General features: G+C 42.7%; 1 protein-coding gene across 1 annotated transcript; it reads right to left on the bottom strand.

Moving 5' to 3' along the window:
- Positions 1-2,953: 2,953 nt before the first annotated feature.
- On the bottom strand, positions 2,954-17,925 carry LOC133904935 (putative leucine-rich repeat receptor-like serine/threonine-protein kinase At2g19230). Its single transcript, XM_062346588.1, has 13 exons — positions 17,721-17,925; positions 17,247-17,644; positions 12,413-12,601; positions 11,786-12,275; positions 11,392-11,530; positions 11,190-11,261; positions 5,811-5,882; positions 5,649-5,729; positions 5,271-5,437; positions 4,961-5,196; positions 4,759-4,885; positions 4,307-4,375; positions 2,954-4,084 (listed from the first exon to the last, which is right to left on the bottom strand). The coding sequence occupies exons 1-13, from the start codon at positions 17,815-17,817 to the stop codon at positions 3,396-3,398; spliced, it is 2,826 nt and encodes a 941-aa protein (XP_062202572.1). The 5' UTR covers positions 17,818-17,925; the 3' UTR covers positions 2,954-3,395.
- Positions 17,926-22,036: the final 4,111 nt, after the last annotated feature.

Here is a 22,036-nt window from a genome sequence, read left to right as displayed (position 1 = left end):
CTCGGATGAGAGTGACTAAGGTGGAATTTCTTGGTGCAAAAGTTCTTAGCAATCTTCTCACCACCTTGTGGCCATCTAGCTCTTCATTTCCAAACTCTCTAATCTTATTCACTAACACCATCATGCAGTCATACATTGCTTGAGGCATTTCATCGTCTTCCATAACGAATTTCCCAATTTGCCTTCAAGCAACTCTATTTTGGATTCTCTCACACTTATGGAGCCTTCATATGCAATTTAGAGTGTATCCCATATCACTTTAGCTTCATCAAGTCCGCCCGTTCTTGTTGAACTCCTCGAGGCTCAAGGCGCCAAGCAATACACTTGCGGCTTGTGCATTGTGGTGGAGGTTTTATTCTTGTTCAGAAGTGAGATCTTTGTTTTCATCCTGTAGCTCACAACCTATACATACAATCTTCAAAATACTTGGATGAAGAGAGATTAGATGTAATTTCATTTTGTGTCTCCAAGCGGCATAATGCGTGCCATCAAAATATAGCGCACATGTGGACGGTACGAAAATATAAGAGTTAGAAGTATTCAATTTATCATAATTGAATTTTATTGCAACTCCCTTGCCTTTACCGTCGTTCGACTTCGAAGCATCATCTTTTGGACTCTTCGTGCTTCCAGAACCTTTCGAACTCTTCTCCCCGGATGTCAACATCTTCAATTCTCCAAGCGGTGAAGCCTTACAGCAGATTAGGCTCTGATACCAATTGAATGTACTAGATACCGCCTAGAGGGGGTGAATAGGCAATTCCTAAAAAATAAAACCACATAGCGAATTAATAGAATCTGATACTCCGGGTCAATCTGGAACTTCCGGCATTTGGAGGTTTCGAGCTCAACCCGGATAGTCCAGCTAGAACTCGAAATTGAAATCTAAGTAACCCTAAGCAAGTCTAGTTGATTCTAAGGGTTACCATAGGTTCCAAAGGTTGTCTAAAGAATTTTCCACCAACTACCTGCAGTCATAAACTCACAAACACAAAGATGAGATAAATTTTCCTAAAGATTAACTAGAACAAGAATAGAAGCAAGAACACAAATGAGATAAGGATTTGTTTCCCGAAGTTTTGATCTAATAATCCTATGTCTCCATTGAGGTGCTCGCAAAGAGTTGGGTCTCTTTCAATAAAGAGTAACGAACACAAATCGATGGCTTGATGATGAACTCAAGTGCTCAAATGATGGAGTTATGCTCACTAGCATTCAATCTCACTTTCCCATCCCAACTTTGCACATTTTGATGCACTAGAGGAGTGGGAGGAGCTATTGAATGGCTATGAATGTTCTTGTCTCGAGTCGGTTCACAACAACAGCCAATAAATAGAGGGAGTGATGAGGTATTTATACAATTTCCTAAAAAACTAGCCGTTACAGTATTTTTATACTGACCCAAAGTATCTGAGTTCAACCCAAAGACTCTGAGTAAAACACTTAAACATTAACTGAGCACCCCTGTTCAGAGCAAAGTCTGGAGACTCCGGCAACCCGGAACATCTGGGTCAACCTGGAGCATCCAGGTTGACTTAAAAATCAAAACTGAGCACCCTATACCGGAGCTAAACTCGAAGACTCCGGCAACCCGGAGTATCCTGGTCAGCCCAGAACATCTAGGTACAGACAAAGACTTAGAATTTTTTGGTGTTTGTGGGTGATTGTGTCTCTCAACTTTTAGGTTAACAAGGGTATATTGAGCACTGAGATATCTTCAAGTCTATATACACACATCCCTCTTAATAGTACGACACACCTAAACTTAAATTCAAAAATAAAATAAATTTAAATTTATTGAGTAACTACATGCCGCTTCTCTTTTTTTTACGCCAATGCCTTTTTTAACATCTTTAATTAGACTAATACATATTCATAATCTTATTAAACTCATTAGTTCCCTAATCGTTTGTCATCAATTATCCAAAACTCACATAGAGAGTCTAGATGCACTTTCACCCCTACCGCCAGCAATCACCTCTGGCCGCGCTAGACGGGCACCTTCACTTTGCCGACCGCGAGGGAGCATGTGCCCGCCACCGCCATCCTTGCAACCACGCGGGCTTCAGATGGCTTGCTCAGGTGGCGGCGAGGAGGGAGGGATGGAAGAGCCTCCTGACGGCGCGCAGGTGTGGGGCTTCTTCGTATGAGAAAAAATGAACACCTTGCGGTAATAATCTTGGTGTCCACCTTTGTATGAATCTTTAAAAAAAAACAAAGTTTCGATTTGGAAAACAAATGTGTGCTGTACTGGAACATGAAAAATACATGGCTGTACCGTTCTATCGAGCTGATGGAAAGAAAATTGCTGAATCACTGTTGCTTCTATTGCGTGAAGACAAATTTTTCTTGTTGTAAATTGTGTACTTTTCATCGTGGCTGTTTAACAGTAGTGTATTTCTGGGTTATTTGTGCTTTGGGCCTAGCATTTCTATTTTTGCAAGGTTATCGGATTCTTGGATGGGGATACTTCAGGTTCTTCAAATATGTACATGTGTTTTTCGGGCTATAATCTCTACTCATATTGGAGTAGGTTTGAACTGCTAATTGATCCAATCTCGCGGTTCTACCAATCAAGCTGTCAACTTTATACTTCCTTGGTATATACTTTCAAGCTGTGTTGCGTAACAAGACTATAGGTCGCCAAGGCCTATAGCTATGTTCCATTTTTTTTTTTGGCTGTTAGCAGATCACGAGTCTTGTCTGAAATGACAATGGCCCTGATCTGCACTTACTGGTCAACTTTACACTAAAATTAGTAAAATATTTGCTCTTCTTCTAATACAATTGTCCACTATGTGGCTTAAAAAATAGTAACATATGCTGTGGAAATAGAGGTATTGTGAAGTGCAGATTCAGAAACTTCATGTTCGCATCAGACCGGTTGTGAAACTCTATGCTCAGTACTGTTTACAAGACTTTTTCTGCAGTACCGATTTCCTATAGAAGGGTCCTTATAACATGGATTTGTTCCATCACAAAGATGCCATAAGATACTTGTATTTGTTTGTGTCCCTGACTTAACTGATAGTGAAATATAAATGAACCTGATCATATAAATCTTCGGTGATATAACTGAATACCATGACAAGCAGGGCCACATTGGTCGTTGATTCTTGATTTTCTTTGTTTTCCTATCTGCTCCAAACATTTCTGCCACAGTTTGAGTGATTATTGATTTAGTATTCTATACGTCTAGACATCTAGCTCCATTTTGAAATTGCATCTTCATTCCCTCACACTGAGCTCACGACATCGATATGTATAGTCTATAGAGTTGGGAGATTAGTTACCTGTTTAATAGCTCAAATTACAGAATACATATATTTATGACGCATCCCCGGCTTATATACAAACCCTAGACCCTTAAAACATCGAAAGTTGAACGGTTGGTCTCATCTTTGTGCAGGACCTATATGAGTTGCTGATGCAATGCCTTCCTGTTTCAACTCAAGCGCAGCTTCTTGTCCTGGATGATCACTTGGTTGAGCATCACTACACAAGTCAATACTTGTTGCGTTGAGATTGATTGAGCTGCTCGGGGTTGAGCTGTAGTAGCCCATTGCATGGGAGACCTCCAGCTCCAAGCTCTCCTTGAGCTCCACCACAACGTCAGTCATCGTTGGTCTCTCCCGTGATGGCTGTTCTTTGCATTGCAGTGCCAACTCTGCAACTTTCCAGACAGAGTTGACATCATACTCCCCTCCCATCCTCGGGTCAGCTATGCTTGCAATGTCACCCTCCGAGAGCTTCTGGCGAACCCATAGTGCAACGTGGATACTCTCAGTGTTACTTATGGGGACTGCCGGTGGCTGGCCTGTGATAAGCTCCAGGAGCACAACTCCAAAGCTGTATACATCACTCTTCTCACTGAGCTGAGCTGTATTGTAGTATTCAGGGTCAAGATACCCGAGGGTACCTGCCGGCTGGGTGGTAACGTGGGTCTTGAACTCATCGGTAAACGCTTTCATCAGCCCAAAGTCAGATATCTTCGCTTTAAGATCAGCAGATAGCAAAATATTCTTTGTCTTCACATCCCTATGGATCAGTGGCGGTTGGCATGATTTATGTAGATACTCCAATCCTGTATCCACGTGCAGGAGCCAGTGATTAGTTTGCAATTGGTTTAGCGTTTGGTGGATTGGTAGAAGCTAGCCACATTTGGTAACGAGTCCAAAGTTTTTCTTCAGATTTAGTTAGTATAGGCAGCAGGTTGGTACATGCATGCAAGCTCTATAAAACATGGTACAGGATGCGTTTCTGACTACACTTTATTTCTATTTCATGTGTGTGCAGCCTTACAAACCTTGGGCAGAGTCGAGAGCAATCTTGAGACGTTGATGCCAAGTGAGGGGTGTAGCAGCAGAGGCCTCTCCTGTAATGGATGATCACAACAATAGTCATAGCAAGGTCTGTGCAGAATGATGAAAGAGTAGTTGGTTTGTGAAATTTGGTCATAATGTGTGCCGATTTTCATGTCAAAGGTGTCATGGCAGAAAAGTCAGGGACCCAGATTAATAGTGGATAAATAAACACGATACATTACACTTCAACGTGTTTGAAACTATCACCAACCAAATATCCCCATAACTAAGAATTGTGTTGTTTCCTGAATTTATTCTGTTAATGTGTTTGAGAAAGATGAAATAGAAATGTGAGACTCAGTAATGAGTGAAAGAGTATGTTGAACTAACTAGGCACCGAAAGGTGAGTTTTTTTCTTTCTGATGGGGCAGTCGGCAGACAGGTGGTAACTTACCCCTTAGATGGTCCTCTAGGTTTCCTCCATGCATGTATTCATAGACAAGGGCCAGATGTTTCTTGTCCTTGCAATATCCAATTAAGGAAACCAGGTTTCGGTGGTGAACTCTAGTCAAATAATGAGCCTGCAATATTTAATAAGAACATCTGTTTCAGTTTTCAAATGCACACAAAAGATAAAATACAACTGAACAACCTACCTCAGCTAAAAACTCTTTATCCCCCTGAGAGGATGTTTTTGAACGCATCTTGACTGCAACTGGAATTTCATTCTCCAAATATCCTAGGAAGACAGCACCAAATCCTCCTCGTCCTATTTCTTCTCTGAAGTTAGCTGTCATTAGCTTCAGCTCCTTGTAGGTGAACTTTCTGTTCTCAAGTATGTTTGATCCGTCTCGTGGGCTGTTAAGCCTTGAGTTGTTTGCCATCCATGTATCTAGAATCGAACCACATATTATATGAACAAGCTTTTGGAACACAAATGTAGTTGTTTCCTTGATGAAATGTTACCTTGTCTTTTTCTCAGTCTGTGGAGGATAAATAATGCTGCCACAAACAGTAGAGTTGCTACTCCTATTGGAACAACTGTTGCAATGACAAGTGTTCTGTTGCTTTTCTTTTTCTCCGGCTCACAGGTAGAAGCACCATTATCACACAGATTAGCGTTGTTACCAGTCCTAGTATTGGAACAACACTGTCTGAATTAATTATATTTAGTGAAAGAAAATGTGACACCGTACTTGTTTGATTCAAGTAGCAGGAGTTTAAATTTCTTAGTTCTAATTTATTGTCCACTGATCCTTTATGAAAGATGGCATGATCCATCTCAAAAGAACCTCTGTGGATGAAGTGAACTCTTGAAATATAAGTTGGCTACACGATGCAAACCTTAATACAAGAGATCCATTTTGACGCTTTTCTAGTAGAACTGCAGGTACCAATCCACTGAGTTTATTGCTTGACAAATCACTGCAGAAACCCAGTAAATGTTCAGTATGTTGATGGAATTTATCATAAACTGATGTTAGCTAGGTAAACAAAAATACTTACAGGAATGTCAGTGATGGAATTTGTGCTAGAAAATCTGGCACTGGACCAGACAGGCTATTATTTGACAGGTCCCTGGAATTACATATAGATCTCATGAAAATACTAAAGAAGACATGAGGACCTATAAGTAAAAGTTTTTTTTTTCTCGGCCACAAGGAGAGACTCCCTTGGGCATTTTTAAAACTTTAAGGTAGGGGAATATTGAACCCTGGCTGGCTAGGAAACCATTAAAGAAATTTGTACAACATTCATTAGGGATTATTGCATTGCCTTGCATGCTTGTAACTTGCCTAGATTAGTCTCCCTAATTAGCTCCTGTAAACCTTCCTAACCTAGGGCCCTCTCTGACTATATATGAAATGCCATCCTAACCTATTGGTTGTGCGGTGCTTGTGCCATTCCTTTGCCTCTCTACATGGTATCAGGTGATCTTTGATCCTGATCTTCCGCTGCTCCCCACCCCCCACCCACCCCTCATGCCGTCATGCATCCCACCCTGCTCCCTCTCTCTGATGGCTGGTGCAGGCTCTGGAACTGGGGAAGGCACGGCCTCCACGGCCGTTTCTGCCATCGCCCCGATCGTGATCCTTTCCCCCCATTGCACCGTCGCCATCAAGACCCACGTGCCCATCGTCCTCGAGTTCCAGCACTCAAACTACACAAAGTGGTCCGCCTTCTTCACCTCCATGTGAGGCAAATTCAGCCTCATGCCCCACATCAACAGTTATATCCCAGCCGACCTCGGCAACGACCTGTGGGTACAAGCAGACTGGGTCGTCCGCAGCTGGCTGCTCGGTTCAGTCACTGACGACATCCTTGACCTCACCATGGAAGACGGCCAGAATGCGTGCACCCTCTGGCTCGCCATCGAGGCTCTCTTCAACAACAACAAGGAATCCCATGTGATTTTTCTCAGCAACTAATTCCACTCTATTGTACAAGGTGACATCCCGATCCTTGAGTACTGCCAGCGTGTCAAGATGCTAGTGGACTCTCTCCGCGACGTCGGGCACCCCGTCATCGAATCACAACTTGTCCTCAACCTCCTGCGCGACCTCAACTCTTGCTACTCCAACACCGTCGACGAGATCGCCAACTCGATGCCTTTAACTTTGTTCGTTGAGGCCCGTTCCAAGCTTTCCCTCAAGTAATTGCGCCTAACCAACGAGGTAAAGGTGGCCACCAAGACCACCCTTGTCACCTCATATTCTACCTATGGCCCAGGCGGGTGCCGTGGTTCGTCAATGCCACCTCCCACTACCAACCCCCCGGCACCGATTCCCGCGACAAAAACTGCGGCGACCGCAACCGACGTGGCCGCCAGAACAGTGGTGGCCACCCACCACGATCCTCCAACCATCAGGGGGTCGCGCCACAACCCACAGGTCCCTGGCTGTGCTTCAACCCGTGGGCTGCCCCCAGGGTGCGCTACAGTGGTGTCCTCCTTCCTCAAGCATCCTCGGGCCATACCCTCAGGCACACACGGTGTTTGCTCCGTCGCAGGCGTTGTCGTCATCCGTGCCCACCTAGGACCAGGCCGGCCTCATCACCGCCATGAACCAAATGACCCTTTATGGTCCAAGCAATTGGGTCATGGACAACGACGCTAGCTCCCACATGGCGTCCAATGATGGTATTCTCCTTTTCCGTCTCCCCCCTTCTTCCTCTATTGTCACTGTTGGCAACAGCTTCACCATCCCCATAACCTCCCAGGGTCATTCGCTTCTTTTCTTGCCCATGTTTGATTTCATCCTAAACAATGTGTTGATAGTCCCTTCACTAGTTTGCAATCTTCTTTCCGTTCGCCAATTTACATGTGACAATTATTGCACCATAGAATTTGATGCCTTGGGTTTTTCTATTAAAGACCTACGGACGTGGTGCGTGATCACACGCTGCAATAGTCTTGGAGATCTCTACACTTTCTCTCTTGACGCCACCGCCGTTGCTCAATCCCATCTCGCTACGTCGTCTACCCTCTAGCATCAGTGCCTCGAACATCCAAGCTCTGCTGTCCTCAATAAATCTTCTTCTATTTCATGTCATAAAATAAATCACACACTTTGCCACTCTTGTCATCTCGGCAAACATGTGCGCCTACCTTTTTCCCGTTCTAGCTCGCGCACTTCTCCACCTTTCGAATTAGTTCAGTGTGACGTTTGGACATCCCATATTGCTAGCACCTTAGGTTTTCTATATTATTTGGTCATTATAGATGATTTCACTCATTTTTATTGGACCTTCCCTCTCACCAAGAAATCTGATGTTTATCAGCACATTGTGAAATTTTCCAACTACACTTCTACACAATTCAACTTGCCTCTTAAAACCATTCATGCCGACAATGGCACCGAATTTGTGAACCAAGCATCTTCCTAATTCCTTGCGTCTTGTGGCATCCTTTTGCATTGCTCTTGACCTTACACTTCACACAAAATGGCAAGGCCGAGCGAGCCATACACACATTGAACAATGTCATCCGCACGCTGCTCATTCATGAGCACATGTCACCTCCATACTAGGTCGAAGCTCTTGCTATGGCCACGTACCTTCTAAATAGACTCCTCTATTAACAATCCGATTCCCTTTGAGTTGCTCCACCGCAAGAACCCCACATATGATCATTTGTGAGTTTTTGGTTGTATTTGCTTCCTAAACATTTCCTCCACCACACCACACAAACTTGCTCCACGTTTTGTCGCCTGTGTTTTTCTCGATTATCCTAGTTCTCACAAGGGTTATCGTTGCATGAACATATCTACAAAACAGATTATTATTTCTCGTCATGTGGTTTTCGATGAAACCACATTTCCATTCGCTACACATGACTCTAGTCCAGGTGGCGCATTAGACTTCCTCAACGACCACACGGTGCCGGGGTTGCGCACATCCATCACGGCTTGCCCCCACGTGGTAGCTCCACCACCCCATGGTGTCGAGCGGTCGCGTTCTTCAACCACGGTCGCTCCCTCGCTCTGCGATGTTGAGCAAACGTGGCCATTCACCATGGTTCGTCTCTCCAGTCATGCACTCGTGCCACCTAGTGCGGCATCCTCAGCGCGCGCTTTCTGTTCCAATGTTGAGCACGACGTGCCCCCTCCGGCCTAGGCTGTGCTATCCAATAGCACGCCTGCCCTGGCTCTATGTAGCCCGCTCAACCCCCTGGACTCCAGGCGGCCACACACTGTTGTGCCCTCTGCACCACCAGCCGATGCGTCTTCGGCTGCCCTCCCGCCGGTCCCAGCAGCCCCATTAGCTGCACATATTCTAGCAGACCAACCAGCAGCCCACGCACAGCCGCCTGATGAGCATGTGCCAAGGACCTCCATTGGCCATCATCCGATGATCACACGAGCTCAAGTCGGTACTATAAAACCAGTCGACCATCTGCCACTCTTTGTCATCCACTCCTCGATTTTTGCCATTCCACTGAACTATCGCAGTGCCCTCGTCAATCCAAATTGGCGCGCTGCGATGACCGAGGAATATAAGGCCCTGATCGACAGCGACACTTGGTGCTTGTACCGCGTCCACCGGGTGCCAACATCGTCACCGACAAGTGGATCTTCAAGCACAAGTACCACTCCAACGGCAGTCTTGCGCTCTACAAAGCTCGTTGGGTCATTCGTGGGTACTCATAGCAACACGACATCGACTAGGATGAGAAGTTCCGTCCAGTGGTCAAATCGACAACCATCCGGACTATTCTCTCCATTGTTGTGTCTCGCTCCTAGCCCATATATCAACTCGACATCAAGAATGCCTTCTTGCATGGCAGTCTTGATGCGACCGTCTATTGCCAACAACCGTCTAGCTTCGTCGACCCTGCTCACTCTGACCATGTGTGCCTTCTACAGAAGTCACTCTATGGTGTGAAGTAGGCCCCCCGAGCATGGTACCAGCGATTAGCCATGTACATTCGGTGCCTCAGCTTTGTCGCCTCCACTTTTGACACGTCTCTCTTCGTTCTACGAGACGGTGACCACTTGGTTTACTTGCTACTTTACATCGACAACATAGTGCTCACCGCCTCCTCGAGCGACGGTTCGGCGGCTCATCGACATGCTTCACATGTAGTTCGCGATGACAGACCTTGGTGATATTTACCACTTCCTAGGCATCTCCGTCACACAATCCTCTGTTGGGCTCTTCCTCTCCTAGCGCCAGTATGTCCTCGACCTTCTGCACCATGCCGGCATGGTTGAGTGCCATCCTACAGCGACACCGGTGGACACTCATGCCAAGCTCTCCGGCCATGATGGTGCTTCGATGGCTGACCCTTCCGACTACTGCAGCATTGCAGACACTCTCCAGTACATGATGCTCACTCACCCTAACCTAGCATATCCCATTCAGCAAGTGTGTCTTTTTATGCATGATTTGCGTGAGCCTCATCTTGCGTTGATCAAGGGCATATTAAGATACGTCAAGGGGACCATCGACTTCGACCTTCATCTTGGCGTCTCCCCAGTGACTTCACTCATCGCCTACTCTGACGCCGACTGGGCAGGCTGCCCTGACCCCCGGTATTCCACCTTCAGCTACTGCGTCTACCTCGGTGACAACCTCGTCTCCTGGTCGTCCAAGAGATAGGCCACGGTGTCACGCTTGAGCGCAGAAACTGAGTACCGTGCAGTTGCTCACACCGTAGCCGAGTGCTGCTGGCTGCGGCAACTCTTGCAGGAGCTTCATGTTCCTGTTGCTTTGGCGACTGTCATCTACAGCGACAATGTCAGCACTATCTACATGTCGATAAATCCCGTTCAACATCGCCGCACGAAGCACATTGAGATTGACATTCATTTTGTCCGTGACAAGGTGTCTCTTGGAGAAGTTCGAGTGCCTCATGTGCCCTCCTCCCACCATTTTGCAGACATAATGACAAAAGGCCTGCCGACACAGCTTTTTCAGGAGTTTCGGTCCAGTCTCTGTGTCCGGAATCATCCCGCTGTGATTGCTGGCAGGTATTAGAGAAATTTGTACAACATTCATTAGGGATTTTTACATTGTCTTGCATGCTTGTAACTTGCCTAGATTAGTCCCCCTAATTAGGCTCCTGTAAACCTTCCTAACCGAGGGTCCTCACTGACTATATATGAAATGCCATCCTGGCCTACTGGCTATGCGGTGCTTGCACCATTCTTTTGCCTCTCTACAGAAACTCGTTGAAACCAATTTCTTAGGGAGGTACCCACAAACCGGTGCGCCCCGGGTTTGAGTTCAGTGGTCGTCCCCTCTACTAAATGCACTAACCAACTGAGCTACTGCTGAGTTCGCATAAGTAAAAGTTCAATATGTATGGAGGTGAGAACCTGAAGGAGTTATAAGATTCTTAATGTACGAAGCACAACATTTTTCATGATGATATTGGGCACTTACAGGTATTGCAAGGATTTTAGATCTCCAAAAGAAGAATCAACATCACCAGTCAACCCACTCGATGACAATCGCCTGAAGCAAATCCACAGGAAGGTTGACAACAGAACATAGAAAATATACTTCTTTTTAGTTATTTGGCATCTATGTTAGTCTATAATGCTCTTGAAATTTATGGTAGAATGCTTGTAAGTGTACTACTTACAGAGCTGTTATCCATGCAGGACCAGATGATGGAAAACTGCAGTTCAAGCCATCCCATGCAAATGCTTTTGGTGCACAAGGATCACCCATCCAATTTTTCTTCAGTGCATACTTTGTGCGAATTGTCATCATAGCCTTAGCTGTTCGTATGGGGAAAAAAGAAGGTAACTATGAAGTTATGCTTTATGACATCCAGATCTTTCAAAACTGGACTTATAAATTCTAGCTGAGATTAAGATCTTCGACAAAATGATCAAACACACAGGTCAATGCAAGTAGTTCCAGACTCTATTTACTTGCTAGCAAGATGTGTCTATCCCTACGAAAACAACACTACACTGATGTATGCAAGTAACTGACAGAATTTTGACCAAGTGGAAGTGTTAAATAGATACCATCCACATCATTTGTCTCAAGTTCAGTCATTGGTTTTACGGAGTATATCTCGAATGCATTCAGGGTGGGTGGAAGTGTGGCATCTGGTGTGCCAACAAGCGAGACAGTGTGTTGGCCCGATCCCTGCACCATCCTTTTCACAATCTCTGCAGAGAGGTACTTTGGGGTGAAGCCCTGGCTGCCATTCCATGTAGTGTTGTCGACAAGGATATCAAACCGCCTCAGTTCATTGCTTGGCAATCGCTGTAACTCCGTGAAGTAGAGCAACAGAATGTAAGCTGAGTTGTCATTGTTCATGGTAGGATCTGAGATCCATGTGAAGTCGATACGGGTTCCGTTCACCGGAGTGGCGGCACTCTGCAGTATCACTGATGGCTTGTCGAAGCTGCTGATGTTTGAGACGTCGACAGTGGCTGAGGTTGTTATGTTGGTCCATGCAGCAACATTCCCGAATCTTTGCCAGAGGCGGTCGTACGGATCAAAGGGGGTACCTATGGTTTCCAAGAAATCGAATTGATGTGAGACAATTTACAAAAATTAACAACTGAATGTTGATTTCAAACGAAGCTTCTTCGCAAGAGAGCCAGGTATCATCAGATGGATTGGGAATCTGACGATCACGCTCACCTGAACAGTGGATAACCGGCTGGCCAGAACTGATATCGGTTGAAACCGAATGTGGCTGACGGCCGGGCAAGGCTGAGCAGAAGAAGCGACTGATTGACTGTGGCGTCCGGGTACATGGTTGCCCTGAGCAGCCTCAGGTCAAGCCCAGAGATGAATGGTGTACCCAACTCTGTATTCACCAAGCACACCTGTACATGCATGCACATTTTTTTAGGGGGGTGGGGAGTATGCACATGCTAGTTATGGACTTCTGGTGAATTTATTATCCAGAAACTGTACATTTTCTTGGAAAATATACTACTAAATCGCTCTGAAGACAGATGACTTTCGGCGTATATCAGCACTAGAATGATCTTTGGAGAAGCAAAATTGTTGTGAAGGTCATATGATTCGACTGCTTTGGGGTGGTCTGTTTGGTTGACCAGAAGCAAAATGCCTACTGAAGAAAAGTTTATTATGCAATCTGCTGATGGTATTGACAAATTGCTTCCATTCTGGAAACATTGGAGGTTCCTGCTTGATGTGCACGGTTAGGCGCAAAGTGGAATTGAATTATCTCCCAGGTCAAGTCTAAAGTGGAGGAACTTCAAGCTGAAGGGCCACAATGCAACTGATCAAATCTTGAAGCCTTCTTTATTATCACGTCAGCAGGGGGTTTCTTAAAAGTTGTGATAGAGTTTGTGGCAGATGTGTCGAAGTTTCTTTAACCTGTTCCTGGAGTCCACCTTTTGATATTTGTCAATCTGTTCTAAAATCTTGCAAATTTGTTGTAGTTGTTTTGTAAGCTGGTAATTATCTCAGTGATGTACTGGTTTGTACTTTTTTTTTTGTAAAAGGATGATCGTTTGGTGTAAAACAAAATATTCTTTACTATCGTCAAAATTTGATGACTCTAAAAAAACCCAAAGAATGTTGTATTCGAATTAATTATGTATTTCATGATTCAAATTAATTATGGATTTAAAGTAGGGCTTGTTTAGATGGAGAGATTAGGGTCAGTCTCATATTCAATTGGGAGGGAAAACCAATTAACTTCTTTAGGAATCCCAGAGAATTGGATCGAACCTGCTATACATCCAAGCAATGTTCGTAGACGGTCGTCTAGCACGTATAGACGATGATTAAATGCTAGTCGTGGACTTAGCGTCCAGTTTAGTCTAGGGCTTGGTGCCAAATCTAGTGTGTCTAGATGATGACTAGACGCTGGTCATAGGGTGACCGTCTGTCTACGTCTAGCGTCTATGTAATGTAAAACCGAAGTATTTTTCCCACATTGTATATTCTTATAATTGAAAGAAAAATGGGCGATGCTATATTTCAATAGCTTGTTTATAATTTTTTTAAGACAATGTCTGAGAGCCGATCCAACGGCTTAAAGCTAACTTCAACATCCCGATAGACAGAAAAAGGCTGCGCCCCGCCCCGTCCCGTCCCGTCCCGCCCCTCCCAATGTACCTTGCACTCCCCTGCCCAGCCCCTCCTCTTGCCATCTCCGACGGCACCTCGCCACCGGATCCGCACCCATAACCCATCTTCTGAGATGTTCATCTCCATTTCAGGCATCTGAGATTTAGGCAGGGCCATCCCTAGGCACGTATGGCATGTGCGACCGCGCAGGCCCCCAAATCCCAGGGGCCTCCAAACTGGGTGTACCCTGGGTATATTCTTACTATATGGGCTTCATTTCCATTCACTACAGGCAGGTCCAGGTTCAGTGATTCGGCCCCCATGGTGGTATCATGGTAGTTCGGCAGTCCTGATCGATCCCTTGACTGTGACGTCCTCTTGGCTCTCGCCTGAGTCCTGATAGCGCACGCCGCACTCGCACGGCAGCGGCGTAGCAACCCAGCACCATGAGGGCATTGGGCATTCAATGATTCAGGCCATCACGGTATAGAATTCACCACCAGCCATCGCCCATCACTCCATTAGGTCCGAGCCAATAGCCAAGTTCCCAAGCCCTATTTTTCTCCTATTGTTATTTACTTATTTTATTGAATAATTATATTGATGAGTTTACATGTGCATCCATCATCCGTTAATTTTGTTCTTTTCATCTTTTGTGTACATGTGCATCAGTTGATCTAGTGTTCCAACTTGCAAGCCATGTCTACTGCAAATCGGGTTAGAAAATATGATTCGGGTAATCAAAAGCGTAAAAAGAAACAAAGAATAGAGGTCTAACTCAATCTCAGAAAGGAGCCATGGATATGTTTATTATAAAATAATTATAGGTTTCTTCCGATAATCAGACATTTGATCAGGTCCTGCACTTGATATTAATGTTGCCAATGAACCTAATGATGGTGAGACAGAGATAGAAAATATTGTTGAGGAAGTTCTTGTTGACAACACAAATGTTCAAGTGGCTGATAATGGTGATAACATTGACGCGCTAGTTTGCTGCAAATGTTGGTACTTGTTTTCAGTCCGATATATTTGATCCTAGAAATTAGGATACCACTGATCTAAACAGGTTGATATTTTAACAAAAAAGGTTCTAAAAGAGACTTTTCAATTCAGAAAGGTCCTAAAGATAGAGATTGACTTGTGTATTTCAAAGAACTTGATAGAGTATTTTGCTTATGTTGCAAATTATTTACAAAAGGGTATCGAAAAGGTCAGTTGGGAAATGAGGGGGTTAATGATTGGACATATCTTGGTAAAAGACTTAGAGAGCATGAAAAGGTACATATCATGTTTTGAATATGGCCACTTGGTATGATTTGCGTAATAGATTGCAAAAGGATCAAACTATTGATAGAGTTGCTCAGTGACAACTTGAGAAAGAAAATGATCATTAGAGAAAAGTTTTATTCAGAATTGTTGCTATTGTAAAATTTCTTGCCAAACATAATTTAGCATTTCGTGGTACTAATAGCAAACTGTATGGAGATAGCAATGAGAATTTCTTAGGTGTGATAGAAATGTTGGCTGAATTTAACCCGGTTATTCAAGAGCATGTTCGTCATATTACAAATGATGAAACTCAGGTTCATTATCTTGGTCCTAGGATTCAGAGTGAGTTGATACAATTGCTTGCTTCTGCTATTAAGTTTAAAATTATCAAGAAAATAAAGCGAGCAAAATATTTCTCTTTCATACTTGATTGTACCCCTGATGCAAGCCACCAAGAACAAATGTCTTTAATTATAAGATATGTTGATTCATCTTCAAGTCCTGTTTGCATTGAAGAATCCTTCCTATGATTTTTGGATGTAAATGATACAACTTGGTAATGACTTTTTGGCATGCTAGAGAATGAACTAAAGCATCTTGATCTTGATATAGATGATGTGAGAGGACAAGGCTATGATAATATGTCAAATATGAAAGGAAAATATCAAGGGTGCAAAAGAAACTTTTGGATGTAAATTCTAGAGCTTCCTATTTTGTTTGTGGTTGCTATAGTTTTAATTTAACACTTTGTGATATGGCTAACTTGTGGTAAAGCAAAGACTTTTTGAAATCATCTAACGTATCTCCACAACTTTTGCTAATTCTACCAAGAAATGGTAGATTCTGAAAGATAACATAATAGGATTGACTCTCAAGTCAGTGTCATCTACTCGTTGGGAAAGTCATGTTGAAAGTGTTAAAACTATTAGATTTTCAATGTGCAGAGATTCGGGAGGCTCTATTTCAAGTATCCGATAGTGATAACGATCCAAAAACAAGTAGTGAGGCTAAATCTGTAGCAACTAATGAACTTGGAGAGTATAAATTTTTAGTATTAATAGTTATTTGGTATGAAATATTATATGCTGTTAATTTAGTAAGCAAACACTTGCAAACAAATGATATTCGTATTGATGTTGCTCTTGAGAAAGTGCATGGGCTAATGTCTTTCTTCAAAAGGGTACAAGGAAACTAGGTTCTTAAATACATTGGAGATAGCCAAAGAAATTGTATTTGAGATGGATATTGGTACAACATTTCATAAAAAGCGGGAAATTAAAAGAAAGATACATTTTGATGAGAATCTAGATGACACAAATGTTACCACACAATCTGTAGAGGAATTATTTAGAATTAATTATTTTATACTTATTGTTGATCAAGCTATTTCCTCGCTTACAATGAGATCTAAACAGTATTATTGTTATCAGAATACTTTTGGTTTCTTATTTACTTCTGATATATTGTAGTCATTGGATAATAAAAAGCTTGAAATCTTCTTATGGTCGCCTTAAGGCTATACTTAAAAAAGAGATTGATAATTTGATATTGATGCTAATGAACTGTATGTGGAGTTGATTTTTCTCCAAGATTTCATTCCAAAAGAAAATATGGGCCCTATTAAAATTCTAAAGTTTTTGAAGCGATATGATTATTTTTCCGATACAACTATTACATATAGAGTTATGTTGACCATTTATATGACTGTTGCATCGGTAGAACGAAGCTTTTCTAAATTGAAGCTATTGAAGTCCTTCTTGCGTTATACAATAACAAAAGAAAGATTTAATGGATTAGCTACAATAACACTTGAGAGTGACATGCTAGAGAAGATTGATTATAAATATATCATTAAAGATTTAATTTCAAAAAACATTAAAAGAATGATGCTTTTCAGATGAAGATTATGCAACAATCAAGAGGTTAAAGACGTGTTCAAACAACAGGTACCATCATTGATCTATCATATTGCTACATAATATATTATAGTATACATTGTTATTATTTTATTTTGTCGCTTAAATTTAGGCTACAGTTTAGAGTTTGGCACAAGACCCCGAAATTTTCCGGGATGGCCCTAGATTTAAGAGGCGTGAAAAAAATTTAACAAAACCTGAACAATCAGAGTTTCAGGTGCACAACAGCAACACTAACCTGCAAGAAGTCGGCCGGCGACACGGCCACCGCCTCGAGGATGTACCTGTCGTCGGCGGCTGTGACGTTCACGGTGGCCCATCGGTTCACGCCGAGGTGGAGGTCGAAGGCGGGGAGCCTGTTTAGCCCGTCGTAGTTGCCGTAGTAGAAGGCGGCCCTGACGAGGTACCTGCCGCCTGGCGTGACCGGCCGGAGCGTGTAGCAGCTGCGCGCGCTGCCGGGGAAGTAGCGAACGGTGCGGTATCGCTCGGCCATATCCGGGCTGTCGTAGGGAGGTTTGACGCCGGCGTTGAGCCCCGCGTCGGTGAAGCCGGCATCGGAGACGTAGAGAAGGCCGCTGGTGGACTGGTCGGAGTATGTCCGGTCCGCGGCGATGCCGCAGTCGATGCTGATGAATCCTGGTCAAGGAAACGAGATCAGAGCTCGGACTCGGCGTCCGGGAAGGAGAGCTCATTAATGAAGCTTATTACTTACCTGGAGAATCGAGCTGGCCATGGATGACAGCGATAAGCCCCGATGCTGCTGCCAAGCATAGGAGGACCAAGAACTGCATAGCAGTGGGTAGCGCCATAGATCTCTCTATCTCTCTCTCTGGTTGGCAGGCCAGTATATCCACGGATTGGTACGGTCAATTGATCGACAGGCAAAGCAAACGAATGTATGCGGTACACGTGTGCATATACAGGTCAACGTCGTAAGCATTGGAGTTGTCGACAGGCCAGGAAAAAGGCCCGGAAGTTTCATGCATGGCTTCATACAGATCGAAGTCAACAAGCCAAGCTATTTAACTCTAGTTAATTTGAAGTTGGATGCACATGACATGTTATGAGCTGCCAACCTCGCGCGAGGATCAAGCAACCCAGAATGCAATTAACAACGGAGGACGTCCCTATCCATGCAGGCCATAGACGCGACTTCCCGCGCGCAAGACAAAGTAAAGCAAGCGACGACAAGGGTTGATTGAGAATATTATTTTACCAGGTAAGTGAGTGTGTGTGTGTCCTCTATATATATATATATATATATATATATATATATATATATATATATATATATATATATATATATATATATATATATATATATATATATATATATATATATATATATATATATATATATATATATATATATATATATATATATATATATATATATATATATATATATATAGGAAAACTAGTATGTACTCCTGGGTGTATGTACTCCCACATCTCATATACCACTTTTACACGTGTGTTATACTTCTTTATCACTTTAAATATACTTCATTAGTAATTACAAGATACTACAATACAAATCCCACGAAATTTTTTATGAAATTCCATGATTTTTATCATAATTTGCATATATACTTCTTTTATGTATAAAAAAGAGTATATAGCAAAAATGAAAGGCTAACATTGAATTTTTTTTCATACAACTCATATTGGAGTATCTTAGAATTAGTATTAGAGTATACTAAAAATGATAAAAGAGTATAAAGTGTTTGTTTAGGTGGTATATTGCATGTGGGAGTACATACTCCTAGGAGTATAGAATAGGTGTCCTATATATATATATATATATATATATATATATATATCTCGGAAGCATATTTGATACTCTCGGGAGTATCTCGTGTGATAAATGGTATATACATGGAGTATGTGAGTATATAAGATCATCCAAGTGGTATATCTAGTTTTTTAGTGGTTTGCACATATTTTTTTTGAGTGTATTACATTTTATGTACAAATACAAAGGTATTATCAAAATCTAATAAAATTGATGGACTACTTTTCTATTTTTTTATGTAGTTCGCATTGGAGTATCTTAGAATGAGTATATAAGTATACTTATAGTGACAAATGAGTATATCCAGTTGTATATCTATTATGTACCTAGACGTATTGTAGTTCACTGTTGCGCCACCCCCAATTACGATCCAAAAAATAGTATAGTTGCGATCTATAAGATAAGTCAGTTACTACAAATATATATAGTTGTAATTATGTGATTTTTGTCATGTCATCTTAACTTGTTCACCTCTGCGTCCACCCTCAATTATGATCCCAAAAATAGTATAATTACGATCCACAAGATAGGTCAGTTACTACAAATATATATGATCGTAACTATACTATTTTTGGGATTGCAACTATACTGCTTTTGGGATCGTAACTGGCCCAGTTACAGTTACGATTCCAAAAGCAGTATAGTTGCGAACCACAAGATATGTCAGTTACTACAAAAACAGTATCATGTTGTAACCGTATAACGATTCTAAAACTTTATCAAAATATAGTCTTCATGGATCTTATTTTGTTAAGCGTATTTTTTCCAACAATATGCTTCAAACGGACCGAAAATCAAATTTGTAGTTCTAGAGATATTGCATTTTAACGATTTGAATAAAAAAAAATCTCCACTGTAAGCTCCAGTGGGTGGAGTTTGATGTGTAAGTGACATCAACAGATTGACTCTCTTGGTTTGTTGACTCACGGAAGGCTCAACTGGCTCAATCGGCCGTAGTGGCGCAACACAAGTCTATTCTGCGTCTAGGTGTGGCCACGTCACCCTCATTTGTGAATCTAGGTGTGGCCATGTCGCCCTCATTTTCTGAGCCACCTGATGTGATATGTGCGGTGCAGATCTGTGATTACAAGCTCGGCATATTTGCAAATGTATTTTTCGAGCCGTTTGATGTGATGTGCGCGGTGCAAATCCATGATTACAATATCTGCATACTTGCAATCGCTATCATTGGTTGAAAATGATATAGAGATGGTACCTAATGACAGTGATTGCACACATGCAAGCGTATTAGATAGCTGAAGACTTTGTGAAGGACAACACTAGGATTGGACACCACATGTATCATGCATTACATAATTTTTCAGTCCTCACTCTTTATGAGATGGAACTCAATGTTGGTTCACCTCACATTAATTTCAGTTTGCTCATAATTTGTAGTGTTTTTCCTGACAGTATATGGTCCTCACTCTTTATGAGATGGAGCTCAGCGTTAGTTCACCTCACATTAATTTGTAATGTTCTTCCTAGCAATGCATGCCTATGTGATGCTTATCTTGCCTATATAAGCATGCTGCTGCCTTCATTCAATCACACCCCTCCACAAGTGCCTACCTTTGTATGTTTGATGTAGTGGGGTTATATGGCCATGTCTTTTCTTGAAATCCTCTAATGATTTGGAGTTATATGGTACAAAACTATCAGCATGCAATGGAATTTTGTCGATTCTATGACCTCCGGACCTATTTATTACTTTTACTTGCATATATAAACGCACGTTCCCGCCACAGAAAGAATCAGCACGACAGTAGGCAGGCTAAGCTCCACAGGAGTCACAGGGAACAACAGAAAACCACCACACCACACCACCGCATCACAAGAAACAGAGGGGAGGGGATGGCAGTATGGGTGGATGACAAGGAGGATCCAATAAAAACTGCAGGATGACAAGTGAGTCTAATACAATGATCTTGCTCAAGCTTGGGTGGATGACAAGGAGGATCCAATAAAAACTGCAGGAATATGTCACCATAGCAAATTAGTAGTAGAATCAAGTTACCCATAAAAGGAGAACACCTGGAATGCAAACACGTACTCAAAGCTGTAGGGTAAGAGTACGAAGGTCTTGTGTTTGTGGTGAAGCAGACATTTTAATAAGTAGTCCTCGGTGAAATCTGGATTCGACTGTATAATTTTCTGGTTGACAAGCCCAGGATTGATGAATCCTACTTTATTTTCTAATTCTTGTCTGCACGCTTGAATCTCCATTCTACAAAAGAGAGAAGTGAGCCATGAAATTTCAATGTACAAGATCATATAACGTGAATTATATGCATAAGTCATTTACAGAGTCCACGCTCTAATTATGGCCACGTCGAGGGCATCTTCCCTGTACATTTCATACAAGCACTTGAACTTCACCCAGAAGTAGTCATCCCTGTTGAGGAAATATTCATCTTTGTACCTTACGAGGAATGCCTATATACCCTGCCTGGACTGTTCCAAGTACCAATGATGTAATCGGCGCATTTGAGTTGTAAGGTTTCTTTCTATATCTGATTTGACCAAAGGTTTTCCCAACTCAAATGGCCATATAACATCCAACTTTGATATATCGATCCGCTCCCACAGTAAGCCGTGCTAGTTCTTCTGCTTGTGAGATCATGTGATGAAAAATTGGTTTGATTGATGAAATTGGCAGAGCAAAGTGATTTAGCATAATGACATTTGGTTGATGTTCATGAGTTGCTAAGATATTCTTGGATAGCATAGTTGGTTTGATGCGCTACCATTAGTTGGGTATGCTTATGTTAGCGTGTTGGTTTTGCTTGGAGTTTGTGTGGTGTTGCGTGAACTGATCTTGAGCCAAGTCGGAAGGACTTGTGCTCGTACTCGATTGTTGTTTGATTCATGTGCAGGTGTTGCTCGAAGGCGAACGTGGTCGATGACGGATCGACGAACTAAGTTCAGGGAGGAACTGAGGTTCGACGACTAGGTTCAGGAGGAAATGAGGTCGTGGTGATCGAGGATGGATGTCATGCGGGACATTCGAGCAGAGAAAACAATGCATATGGAGACAAGGCTTCACGATGGACGCAGGAGGTGATCTGATCGTGAGAGGACGTGAAGACTAATTCGTGTTCAAGTCGGAGCAGGCACGAGGGAGTCGTGTGGTGGCTGGACTCGAGACAAGAGTTAGTGTTGGAGACGGACTCTGAGTTGGTTACGTATATGCATGTATGCATGTGAGATGTGCATGCATGATTACGTAGGAG

This window comes from Phragmites australis, chromosome 22 (genome assembly GCF_958298935.1).
Source record: "Phragmites australis chromosome 22, lpPhrAust1.1, whole genome shotgun sequence".
Taxonomy (NCBI): domain Eukaryota; kingdom Viridiplantae; phylum Streptophyta; class Magnoliopsida; order Poales; family Poaceae; genus Phragmites; species Phragmites australis.
Note: the sequence above shows the minus strand (reverse complement) of the source record. Positions and strands in the feature narration are given on the sequence as shown.

What these genes read in the sequence shown, in the direction of transcription:
- LOC133904935 (XM_062346588.1), bottom strand. Translation starts at nt 17,817, where the DNA reads ATGGCGCTACCCACTGCTATGCAGTTCTTGGTCCTCCTATGCTTGGCA. An exon ending in TGGCCAGCTCGATTCTCCAG is followed by an intron (nt 17,645 to 17,720) that starts GTAAGTAATAAG and finishes TTCCTTGACCAG; the next exon opens with GATTCATCAGCATCGACTGC. An exon ending in AATGGATCTCTTGTATTAAG is followed by an intron (nt 5,438 to 5,648) that starts GTTTGCATCGTG and finishes TTCCAATACTAG; the next exon opens with GACTGGTAACAACGCTAATC.